Below are 13,301 nucleotides of genomic sequence, written 5' to 3'. Positions count from 1 at the left end.
TCTTTAATTATTTCTGACATACAAGGCTCGATTTAATTGTATTTGCCAAAATGAGATGTATCGGGATGATTCTGGTACTTTTGGACTTTAATACTAATCTCTGCGAGATATTATCTTTGCTTTAACAGGTGTTGCAACTCCACCGTCCAGCATGAGCGCGACTGATGCACAGTTTGGCTCTTCACCTATCAACGCTGAAGAAAAAAGGTATCGAAAGGTAAGATGATAAGGTTTCTAAATATTAGGACCAACTGATTTTATATATTCTCAAGTTTAAAGTTGTAAATTATACAGTTATGCAAAAAAAAAAAAAAAAATTCCCGGCACGGGAATGATACCCCGGGAAACATGAGGAACAAGAACATATTTAAGCTTTTATAAAATAGCGGGCTCGCCTAACCTTCCAACCAGTAAGAGGGTGACAATTCTCGGGAATCTGCCTCCTGTCTTGAGATTCCAATGGTGTGCAAGGTCTTGTTTTCAACTGCCTTAATAGTCCATGAGCCACACAAGAGTTGACTCTCACAAATAGGAACGAAAAGCCACTGCATTTTCCAGTTTGGTTGATGTCTGGAGTAAATAAAATAAAAAAATGTGATGTACATCTCGAAAGAGTAGAGAAACACCTTTTTGGTGGCCATCTTGGAAAATGGATGCCTCATTTGATCATATTTCTGAAAATTGACGATAACTTTACAATGGCTGATCCGAGGCATATATACAACCCTGAACAAGATATGTTCAGTAAAAAATTTGGGGCACATGCCAGGATAACTTTTGTAAATATTGGTCCATTGGATTCTGAAATAATTGAGAAAATAGGTCAGAATTTGGTATTTTCTCACACAAAATTTTCTTCACCTGGCATCATGCTTCCTGAAATATTTATGATATTTAACATGCAGATATAATAAATATTTAACATGCAGATATAAGGAGAGTACGAGCTATAGTGCTATTCTTCACGTTTCAAATAATTTCTCACTTACTGATGTCGATGTCCTTTCATTCGTCATCACTGTCTGATTAGTCCTGCAGGTCATGCTCTGGCTCCTCATCATCACTGGCCATGTTGGAGCAAGTGTGTAACTTGCACGGTTCTGTACATTTCAAGCCGTTAATGATGCATGAGCAGTCAGTTTGCCGACAAGAGCGAGCACACTTGCACAACATCAAACTGAGAACAACTTTGGAAGTGGTGGATCCTGTCATTCACTGGATAACAAGGCTGCAATCTTCACTTGTCCATTCCTGCTCTTCACTGGGGTTGGGAATATCTCGCGAATTGACGAAAATCCGTCGCCATATGACCGCCTGGTAGTTAGATCGACGTGTGTGCTGTTGGATTGTGTCGTCACACCTGTTCCTACTCTCGTTTAGAAGAAATAGACACAGCACCATGCATGGAAAATCTGGAAAGTGTTGAGTTTGACGCAGTACCTCTTCCCAAGTGCGTGCATCCATCAATCTCTACAGTGCTTGCCTTTGACAATATCGACAGGCAAGAGAAGGTCTGATGTGGAGCAGGAACCTCACATCGTGTCAATGGTATCATTGTTCAACCAACATTCTCATCGTGTGCACCACCGAAACCAGTCACGACTGCCTCCACAAAGGATAAGAAGTGCACAATAAAGGCACTGTGTGCTCAACTGCCAATATACACGTTGTTGGGAAAAGGAACAGTCCACCCGCAATCGTACCACCTGACCTGACAGCAACGCATGCAAATGCAGAATGTCATTCTCCAAGTTGCTGACCAGCGGCTTCCATGGCACAGAATACCTTGGATCATTTTCCATTGCCAGCCCAGCAATAGTCAGGGGAATTTGGAACTTGGCCAGGGTACCAGCGATGCATTGGTATACTCAAAAGGTACCATGGGGGTTTCAACATCGACCAATGAAGCATCTGCAACCTGGACACCCGGTTTGGCACCTGCAAAATGAAGGTGTACTCCGTGATGCATTGTATTGCATGCAGAGCCCCAGAACAACAGATTTTTTTCATCACACACTATCCTTACAGGGTCCACAGTCGTGTTGGACAACTACCTCTGAGTTATCCTTTCATGACGCATACTGTAATGCCTTGGTAATGTGATATGTTTCTGCACCAAATTTAATATTGCAATATTTTATTTATGTACAGTATTTCCAAATACAATGTTTTGTGTATCTTTTAAAAATGACCAAATTTTATAGAATTTAATTGCTTCCCAAAGAATATTACGTACATGGTAAACCAAATGATTACATCAGGGCTCTGTCATCCATCATCATTAAACAGACAACTCACAGTAGGTGGAGGCTCAACAACATCGTCGTAACTCATTTGTGGAGCCCGGTATACAAGTACAAAAGACAAAGCTGACTACTACATCCATGACAAAGACATACAAGTCACCTCCCCATCATTTCAAATCGATATACATCGCCCATCTCACCAGGGAAATCTGGCTGCAGTATACACTATCTGCAGAATGCAATTCGCCTTCCCTGTTCCAACAGGCCCTCTCAGTCCTAAAACTTTTACCGTGAAGAACCATGAGTGGTGTCGTACTGGGAATCACACCACCTAAAAGTTCCACAACATCCTAATTTGGATGTATGTCGAAGGTCCTTCATTCGAGATGGATTGAAATTCTCGAATGCAGTACAAAATACCATTGCAGGCAAACCATCTGCAAAAAGTCTGCAACGGCTTATGTTTCCAAATTGGGTTGGGTATGAAATGCTGTTCATAAGCAGCACTGCTCACATCTCAAAAGCGAAGAAAGAACAAAGAAGTCATGGGTTTTGTAAGGCAGTGAAATGCAATGATTATGTGTTTGTTCTCATTTTTCTCAAGAAGCCTCTTCTGTTTTTTTTATTAACTCTAATTACTCACATCCCTGGTACCCTGAAGTCTTAAGCAAGGTCAAAACTGAGCTTTTCATGGTCCTCATATGTCTTTGGTGACGTGCTTGCACTGGCTTTCTTTCGTCGTGGAACAGTGCTCAGTTCAGCAAACTTTGAGAACTAACCCATGAGCTCTTAATATGTTGAGAAACATTCATACAGTTATTGTAATTTATCCACGACTTTGTTAAATACAGGTCTTATTAACCTTCCGGCTGTATACTGCACTTACCCTTTGTCAGTCTGCTTGCATATTTTGTCGATGTGTGGTCATTATCACATCTGCTGATGAGCTCTATAAACGCTTGTAAGTCCTGATTGTGCAGTCATTTTGTTTTGCTAATTTGTCCCTCGTGTCAAACATTGTTGAGCTGTCCCTCATCCTTTTTCTTCGTCACTTTTTTTTCCCTTGCTTCCCCAATTCCATGTCACGTTACATCTCACCCACTCGTTGGTCCCGACGCCTGGGTTGGGGTCGGCACTGTGTGTCCATCCTAGAGCCTGATAGGTGAGCTGATACTAATTCAGCAGCAGATCCAGCAACATGAGGAAGAAGCTCGACGTTCGGATGGTCTCTCCAATCACTTCACCCATCCAAGGCCAAAGGTCTGCCTGGCAATTGAGGCGCTTTCGGTGCATGGCTGTCCCACTTGTCCTCTTCTCGTCCGATGCCTCTGTTTGACATCTTTTTTCAGATTTGAAGCTGTTGAAATTTTCAATCAGACTTGATTTCAATCCCCTTGATTTATTGCACACTTCAATCGGCTTACCAACCAGCTCAACCCAGAATGAAAAGGGTCAACCTGTTACTTGTAATGTGTCAGGTGATTACGGCACTTCTTGTTCTGTGATTGAGCGTTCATTTAATTAGGTCTTTAATTGGCCTCAACATATCTTGCATGCAACTGGTTCTACTCAAGTGTAATTGAAAATTTGGGGCGGGGGGAAGGGATGGGTGAGTCTTTTCTTTTTATAAATGCTTCTCTCTGCGTTGTCCTTGAGTGCATGTGTGCATAGCACATTTTCATTACCCCGATAACTTGTGAATAACTGCAGGGATTCCAACCACACTTGGTAAAAGTATGAACTGCAAGACAATGATGAATTCATTAGATTTGGGGTTTAAAAGGTCAAAGGTCTATCGTTATTTGACCTTTTAATTGAAAATCTCTGATACTATAATAACTTGTGAACCACAGAATGGATTTCAACCAAACTTGGCAAATGTATGCACTGTGATACGAAGATGAACTGATTCGTTTTTGGGTTCAACAGATCAAAGGTCATGTTTCCTTTAAAAATCGTTTTGCGGATCATAACTCGAGTTCGAAGCATCTGATGTTTTATCTCTTCTATATATCACTTTTTTCTCTCGTACTCTCTCTCTCTTACTCTCTTACTCTCTCACTCTCCCTCTCTCTTACTCTCTCTCTTACTCTCTTACTCTCTCTCTCTTACTCTCTCTCTCTCTCTCTCTCTCTCTCTCTCTCTCTCTCTCTCTGTCTTACTCTCCCTCTCTCTGTCTTACTCTCCCTCTCTCTGTCTTACTCTCCCTCTCTCTGTCTTACTCTCCCTCTTTCTTACTCTCCCTCTCTCTTACTCTCCCTCTCTCTTACTCTCTCTCTCTCTTACTCTCTTTCTCTCTCTCTCTCTCTCTCTCTCTCTCTCTCTCTCTGTCTGTCTCTCTCTCTCTCTGTCTCTTTCTCTTACTCTCTCTCTCTCTCTTACTCTCTCTCTCTTACTCTCTCTCTCTCTTACTCTCTCTCTCTCTTACTCTCTCTCTTACTCTCTCTCTCTTTCTTACTCTCTCTCTTACTCTCTTACTCTCTCTCTCTCCCTCACGTGACGTTAAATTTTTCTCTGTAACCTTGAATTGAGATCAAAAGTAACCTTTGGTTGAAACTTATTTTTCTTTTGTTTCCTCCCCCCAAAAAACAATAAACTGTATTTCCTCCAATAAATACCTCTACCCTTAGGATCGGGTTAAAAACATAAACGACCCCTCTCCAATAAATGTCATGGTTGGTTATTGGGGTCAAGCAACCAATCGCTGCCAAACATTTTGTACCTTCATAATACGTGCATCTATTATTAACAGGACAACTGTCTGTCCATCCAGCTTTATTCAAAAGGGTTCCTGCTGTCGTAGAATAATAAAAAAAATGGTACCATTGGAAAGCAAGTTATCGATTTGCTTGATTGGAAGGCTAATGAGCAATTTACTCTCTACACAATTATCATGCGACATCAGGAACACTTTAGAATAATACGTGACTGACGTGTATGAGGTGCACGGCAGGTGCACACAAAATTACATATAGTAATATTTCTTGAAGCAATATTAAAATATATAAAAGTACACGGAAGGAGAACACAAACAACAACCACAGCCACCATGGCAGCAACAACTCCAATTATATGTTTGTATAGATCATTTTTTTTGTGTTTTTCTTCATTTTACATCCTCATTGAGACTACCAAATAGAAATGCAATATATTTGTGAAGTACAACATGCTGTGTTTTGATTTAACCCATCAGCGAAGCAATGGGTATACACGGCTCGTTGTACATAAAATGAAGCAAGGCAGTCATGTGTGAGATGCTCTCCACTCGTTGAGCTGAGCTGAGTTGAGTTGTGTTCTTCGGCCGTTGAAAGTTCCGTGACTGAACAAATTTATGATAGCGTTGACTCCATTGAGCTCATGTAATGTGGTTTGCATAAATATGCGAATGCGATAAATGACTCCATTGTGTGAAGAAAGATGGAAGTTCGCTGAAGATGCAGAAAATTATAAACCACCACACATGCAGGATGGTTCCCTCCAATAAGTACCTCACCTAGAAGGGGGTGACAAAATACCCCCTCCCCCCCCCACCCAACCCCTTCAATAAGTACCCCCCCCCCCAAGAAGAGGTTGAAAACGATAGATGCTCAGGCCATTTATTGGAGGGAATACAGACGTGTTTTCCCTTGGATTAACTTGCAGAATCGATGTATCATGTGACTTTTCTCTCACATCAGTTCTTATTTTGATCATCTTTGGGTTCGTTAATGGAAGCCATAACTTTTCACTTTTATCCCAATTTTCCCCCTTGTTTTTTTTTCAGGTTTCGGATCGAGAAAAGGTAGATCAACTGCAGGAAGAAATTTTACGTGTCCAGGTGATTGACAATCTTGATAATGTGGGAAGTTGCATTTTCTTTTCGATTTGTTTTCTTTTCGAAGCATGATTGTCATTGCATTGTTTGTTTTACAAAAAAAAAACAAAAAAGGGACGTTCCAAAGTAAGCTCGGTCAAGTTAAAGGGTATGGAACATCCTTGAAAACTTTGTGATTTCACCAACTATTGTGCTGTTTTGCCAGAACGATTAACCGTACGCTTTGTGTGTGTGCAGATGAAGTACCAGCGGATCCTGGAGCAGTTGGAGAAGGAAAACAAAGACTTGAAGAAGCAAATTCTCCAAAAAGATGACAAAGGAATCCACCATCGGCACATAAAGGTTGAGTAGGATTCAGAATCTTTGAGCCCATTGTCTTATTATTAGTAGTGGGACAGGTCCATTTTCTTTATACACGTATGAAAGTGCTTATGTGTTTCAAATTGATACCTTATTGGTGTACTCATGCCCGCTCTCTGCTCAAGCCTTGAATTACAAGAGAAGACGAGGCATGGTGGAACTTTGATTTTTTTTTCAAGAAAACATTAACCTTGATTGGAAGCTACCTCGTGCAATCCAATTCCTGATGCTTGTGGTAATTATTGCATCAATCAATGTTTTGTTTTTCAGAAATCGCTCATTGAGATGTACTCTGAAGTTTTGGACATGCTCTCTGACTATGACAAAAACTATAACACTCACGATCAGCTTCCAAGGGTAAGGCCGAACAAGGCAGCCATGATTTCACTGCTGTTTCCATCCGATGTTTCTTCTTCCAGACTTTCAGATATTGAAGCATTTGAGCCTCATCTTCAAAAAAAAAAGAACTCATATTTTCTGTGTGCGAAGTCATTTCCTTATTCTGTTGTTGCTTTCCATTAGGGGCCAGATACATATTGTCTCTGCATAACGTCAGAATATTTGATACCCTTACACCCACATTAATCAATATATGGACTTTGGATCCCTCTTCCTTGCCCTCCTTTTAAATATCACTGTTATTCTTCACTCATTATTATTCCCAAGCTCTATTTTTTATTTTGTTTACGAAGCCTCAGTAGTAAAAATTCTTGCCCAAGACTAGCCTTTGATATAAATGTAGTTTAACATTGCTCTGTTGATTCCTGCTCTCTTCTCTAGCTCTTTTATATATTTTACAATTTGCTTCCCTTCCTTCTACCCCAATTTCTTCATCAAATGTTTGAACTATAATTGAAATGATTTACACACTTTAACACAGTTTAGGTTGAGTCCATGTGAGCTCGCAGCGAACGTTGCTGAGATCCCAGTTTTGAATCCCATTACCTGTTCTGATTTTCCATTAATTATTTAACCTTTCTGCAATTATTGTGAAAGTACATCGATGTGTCCTCATCCTTTGCACGGTTACTTGCTTGTCATTCGCATGCAAGTTCCATCAACTTGTATGGATCACTGTTGAAAATTGATGTCAAACCAAATGCAAAGGCTTTTTGTGTACTTGTGCTCCAGGTCGTCGTCGTTGGAGACCAGAGTTCAGGCAAGACGAGTGTGCTTGAGATGATTGCCCAGGCACGCATTTTCCCAAGGGGCTCGGGTGAGATGATGACCCGGTCTCCTGTCAAGGTGAGAAACATGCCACGCGCATTCTCCTTTCGCCTCAAAATCTCTGGTTCTTGCACCTATACGCCCCAGACTCGTCTCAGGAAGATGTTTATATCTGCTGCGTATAATTTATTTGGTGTGGGATTAAAGGAGAAGTTGTACTTCAAAACTTTGTGCACTGGTGGCTCTGACTGGACCAGAAGAGGAATTATTATTTATGGATTTTTTTTTTTTGTACAATTATAAAACTTGGTAGCGAATCAACCACAGGATTAGTTTAAAGCATTCTGCCATTGAACAGTCCTGTGCTCATGGTGTAATCCCCATCAGTATGAAAATGGGCATGAGTTTGCATTGTTCCCAATCATTGAGAAAGAGAATCAACAATACTGTTTTTGAAATGTGTGGTTTCAGGTGACTTTGAGTGAGGGACCTTACCACGTGGCGAAGTTTAAGGACAGCAGGAGAGAGTTCGACTTGGGAAAAGAGCAGGATGTGAGCGCATCCTTTGCACGGTTACCTGTTTGATACATTAATAGCGTATTCATAAAAATTTACTGATCAAAACTTCTTCCTCTATTATAATAACCATATTTATTTATTTATTATTATTATTATTATTATTATTATTATTATTGTTATTTTTATTATCTTCTCTGGAATTTACATTCCAGAAAAGGTAATGTCATCATGTACTGTCCCTCCATCTGTCCGTCTCCTTTTTCGACTTCTCCAGCCAAACCGCTGGGCCGATCCGGCTGAAATTTGGCACCAATGTTCCTCTCGTAACTGGTAACAGGAATTGCAAAGCTCGTTCCAGTCACATGACTATCAGTATGTCAAAATGGCCGACTTTTTTCTTTTTTTTTGTATGCAATGTCGAGGCTCGTATGAGAGCTAACACACAGAACGTAGAACAAGGAGAGCAGGAGACAAGGGGGGCAGGAGAAGGAAGCACAAAATATTGGGGAACAGAGACATTATGACATCTGTGGAAGAGTGAGGGATGGGGTGGGGTACATGGGGTAAACAAAATGGACACGACATGGACTTTCAGGAAGGAAAGCAGGGAAGTTAAAGCCTGTATCACTGGGCTGCGACAGCTCGCGACTAGTTGGAGACACCAAATTGCGATAAAACCGCGATAATTTTCACTTGGCATCACACTGACTTTATACTAAAACACATTTGTGGATGTCTCACGAATATCGCACGAATGTCCCACTAACTCCCGGCGAAATTTGCGATGAACTTCGCCTGGAGTTCACATACATGTCGCACGACATTCGCGCGACGTTCAGGTGACAAAACTGAGATTTTTTTTGGCACATGCATCTGTCGTGCGACCATCGTGCAAATGTCGTGCAACAGTCGCACGACAACTGTGCATGACAATTGAGAAATCGGGACTATATATGTATATATATATATATATATATATATATATATATATATATATATATATATATATATATATATATATATATATATATATATATATATATATATATATATATATATATATATATATATATGGCCTCTCCCTTCCAGCAATCATATTGTCAGTTGGGAAAAGAGTAAGAGAATACCTGACTGAGTACTACAATGGTGTGGGATCTGTGCCCTGGCAGAACCGGATGGTGGGATTACAGGAGAATGCTGACCAAGCCTGATTGTTCAAAGTGTTCTGTTACTTGTCAACGTTGCACCCACAAACATTGTGTGTGACCCAATTGTTCATCTGCTTTGATAGGGGCTTGTGGGTGTGACCATATTTTGTGTGTGACCTAATTTATGCAAAAATATGTGTGACGTGATTTATGAATGATGGGAAGGTGAAATGAATGATGGGAAAGTGAAAAGATTGCATTGAAGGCCATTACTCAGAACAGGAGAGAAAGAGGACAGACAATGCTGGTTTTACAATATGGACTGAGTTGTTCTTTTTTGTTTATTTTTTTGTTTTTTTTAAGTTATATCTGGATTGAACTATTGTGACTCTATCTACATTACATTGCATGTCACATTTGTCGCACCTTCTGACTCACGGAAACTAAATTGAGAAGGGTTCGAGACAACCGCGACGACTCTGTGACTATTTTGAGATAAAATTTGTCGCACGAATTTTTTGAACATGTTCAAAATTCCAGCAACACCAGAACGACGTCCTGCGACTCACGCGAGGAAATTGAGAACCACCGCAAACGTTTCCAGACATTTGGAGAATCCTGTTCGCATTTTGTCGCGAGCTGTCACAGCCCAGTGAGATACAGGCTTAAAGGAGGTGGGTTTGGGTTGGTTTTACGGAGGTATGAAGAAATCGAGGTTTTGGATGGGGGAAGATAAGAGATGGTGGTGAACATCTGTTTTGAAGACTTGGATGGAAGAGTAGGATTGAAGACGGTGTGGAATTTGTTCCAAAAGAGGAATGAAAGAGTAAAGGTGAGAAGTGATTCTTGATTTTGGTAGTTTTACCAGAAAGGGGATGCTGGCAGACCTTGAGTGCTCTGTGGAAATATGGGACACAGACAAGGGGTGGGTGGGGGGAGGCCAGGGAGGAGACGGTAGAAGGCAAACACCACCGACCTGCCTGCGGTGATAGAATGAGAGACCCTAAGACTCGGCCTCATCGCAGGATATACCATTGATCCTAAATGCCTTGGTTTCCACAGCGTGAAGCCGAAAAAGGTGAGAAGTGGGGAGCACCAGCCCAGAGGGGAGAGCAGCACTCAATCAGGCTGCGGATGAAAGCTTTGCATATGGTCAGGAGCTCAGTGTGCCAAGGAAGGACATTGCACGACGGAGGTTGCCCAGTCGGTGACTAGCTTTGGAGGCCAACTTGGAAATGTGGCTTTCCCAGGAAAAATCAGAATCTTGAATGAAAGCACTTCTTCAAGAGAATTGTTGAGAAAGTAGATTGGGGGGGGGGTGGTGGATGGAGGTATGGGTTAGTAAAAAAGAATTTTCAAAAATCTTCTTCTCCAGACCCACCAAGTCAGAATGCTACCAAATTTGGGTTACAACATTAGTTTAGGGTGGGGATCTTAAATTGCAGAGGTCATGACGATCACTTGATGGAAAGTGTGTCAAAATGGTCAACTTTATCAATGTTTGGGGAAAAAAAATGTAAATTACTTCAAGAATCTTCTTCTCCAAACACACCAGTCAGAATGCTACCAAGTTTGGGTTACAACATGAGGACAGGGTCCTGATGTTAAATTGCGGAGGCCATGCCAATCACATGACCAGAAATATGTCAAAATGGCGGTCCTGCAAATTTCTTCCAAAATATTATTGTGATCCAGCAGTCAGAATGCTACCAAATTTGGGGTACAACATTCGGTCAGGGTAGGGATGTTAAATTGCCAAAGTCATTCCAATCATGTGATTGGAAGTGTGTCAAAATGGCCAACTTTGTCAATTTTTGGGAAAATTATATAAATTCCTTCAAAAATCTTCTTCTTGAGAACCACCAGTCAGAATGCGACCAAATTTGGGTTGCAATGTTAGGATGGGGTCCTGATGTTAAATTGCCAAGCCATGCTGATCTAGTGGCCGGAAGTGTGTCAAAATGGCCGGCTTAATCAATTTTTGTGAAAATTGCGTAAATTCCTTTAGAAATCTTCTTCTCCAGACCCACCAGTCAGAATGCTACCTCATATGAGTTGCAACATTTGGTCATGGCCCAGATAAGCTGCAGGTCCAGTGGTCCTATTTTTATTTTTAATACAGTAAACCATTAAATATCGCGGTTTTGATCAATCACAGGTGACCGCCGTGTACCGATTTAGTTATCGTGGGGCTTAATTTAGACCAATCACAGTTTTGAGATGAGTTGTGAGTCATCGTTTGCGTCGACATGGACGGTTATATCGTACCACAAGTCTTTCATTGTTTCTCACGCAACGTTAATAATGGTGCAAAAGCATCATGTTGAACAATCGTTCTCCAACAGCATCATCCATCTGTGTGCCAAGCCATCATTCATTATCTGTGTGCCAAGTTTGAACAAGATCGGTAAATGCATGTCAGAGAAATGGTTGAGGACGTGTTTGACACTGGGTATTTTTTTTTAAACTAAAATTGGCACTAGTTGGCCATCTTCGATAGCATCGCGAAACAAAATGATGTGCATATGTATACCATTATGTGTTGTCGTTGTGCCTAGTATGAATTATAACGGTCCATACATATCAGAGATATGGTTGCGGACGCACGCATGCACGGACATGAAAATCGAGCCCAAATCCATAAGCCCCCGTTTCAGACTGATTCCAATGGGGGCTAATAAGGCAATTCGCTCCATATGTATGTGTGTATGTCTGAAAATCATTGCAAAAAAATCCTGTGTCAATCTCCACCAAATTTTTCATACGCGCTGTGGGTACCCAAGATTAGGTCATGGGCACACAAGAGATTCCCCCTCACCCCCAGTGAGGGTGGGGTGCCGACCTACGATTTTCGCCTGTACAGCTGGGCCAATCTCCAATCCTGACATAAAATAGGAAGTGCAATTTTTTTTTTCTTCAACAAAACTGAATCATTGCAGAAGAGTTGGTTACCATTACTTGGTAATGACACACAACATCAACTTTCCAATTGCAGACGTCCATTAAATAAATCACAAAGCCTGCCATGTTCACAGGTGGCACTCCCACACCGTTCAAAGTCCATTCTCTAGTAGTGATCAGTCAGGGGTTTGTGTAGCACACACCTGTCCACTTGGGCCTTGCTCCAGCTCACATGGTCAGGAGTGTGCAGTATGAACAGCTGCTCGTTCGGCGAGCTGAGAAAGTTCTCCAATTACGTTGTTGCACAGCTCGGCTTCCTTCTCCACACAGTACAGTCACGTTCCTGGACAGACTGCCAGTGCCACCTTTGACAAAAAGATCACACTTTGTTTTGCGGCATCATCATTTATCATGATAAATATGTCCTGTATGTTAAAAATAATATCTGAAAAATAGACATCTTACATCACTAGCTTCTCTGTACTATAATGAGGTCAGTAATATATATTGTAATGCATTAATATAATGAGGTCAGAGGCAGTCACGTGACACAATGGACAACATTGATTCTTATTAACTGTGGAAAAAGTGCTGGTTTCCCAACCACATGTGCACTAAAATGGTATAAAACTATAATTGGATAAAAACCATATTCTTTTATTTGTAATGAACCAGTTTATTGTTTGTTTTTTTTTGTTTTTTAATGAATATTTAATTTGACGCATGAAGCTAGCAGTTGGTGGAGCAAGCACGGCTGGGTCGTTTATCCGGAGTCATCACAACCGGGTTCTGCTCTGGCTCTTTCTTAACAATTCCCAGAAACCGCCATACATTTATGAAACCCACCAATACGAATACGAGATACAGGGTGCTTTGGTGACATTAATTTGTTTGCAGTGCAAGTTTAATGAACGTGAAAGATTTTGGTGGCGGTTTGAAAATTCTTACTTGCAATTTCTGCTTCACTATTAACACAGACAGTCATAGTAAGTTAATTTATAGTTTCTCACCTATTTTTACATTTGAAGTGAGTTTATTTGAGTATAATTATGTGCAAGACCAAGCATGGGATCAAATTTGAAATGTACGAAGGAGAAGCATGCCGGCCGTCGATGGGATTGTGTTTTTGTCCAAGCTCAACATGCA

General features: G+C 41.0%; 1 protein-coding gene across 4 annotated transcripts in view; it reads left to right on the top strand.

The window, feature by feature from the left end:
- The window catches only part of OPA1 (OPA1 mitochondrial dynamin like GTPase), a 106,617-nt gene that overhangs the window by 16,701 nt on the left and 76,615 nt on the right, over positions 1-13,301 (top strand). For 2 of the 4 annotated variants that reach the window (XM_085899001.1, XM_085899000.1), the window contains 7 exons: positions 129-217; positions 3,399-3,506; positions 6,010-6,063; positions 6,298-6,402; positions 6,691-6,777; positions 7,552-7,665; positions 8,059-8,139. In XM_085899001.1, coding sequence (XP_085755127.1) covers positions 129-217; positions 3,399-3,506; positions 6,010-6,063; positions 6,298-6,402; positions 6,691-6,777; positions 7,552-7,665; positions 8,059-8,139 — 638 coding nt within the window. The remainder of the gene's footprint in view (positions 1-128; positions 218-3,398; positions 3,507-6,009; positions 6,064-6,297; positions 6,403-6,690; positions 6,778-7,551; positions 7,666-8,058; positions 8,140-13,301) is intronic. The other 2 variants (XM_085899003.1, XM_085899002.1) reach the window with 1 other exon arrangement.

This window comes from Eptatretus burgeri, chromosome 10 (genome assembly GCF_056783735.1).
Source record: "Eptatretus burgeri isolate ZD-2024b chromosome 10, Ebu_testis_v1, whole genome shotgun sequence".
Lineage (NCBI taxonomy): Eukaryota > Metazoa > Chordata > Myxini > Myxiniformes > Myxinidae > Eptatretus > Eptatretus burgeri.
The sequence above is the reverse complement of the archived record's forward strand: the minus strand, read 5'-3'. Positions and strand labels throughout refer to the sequence as shown.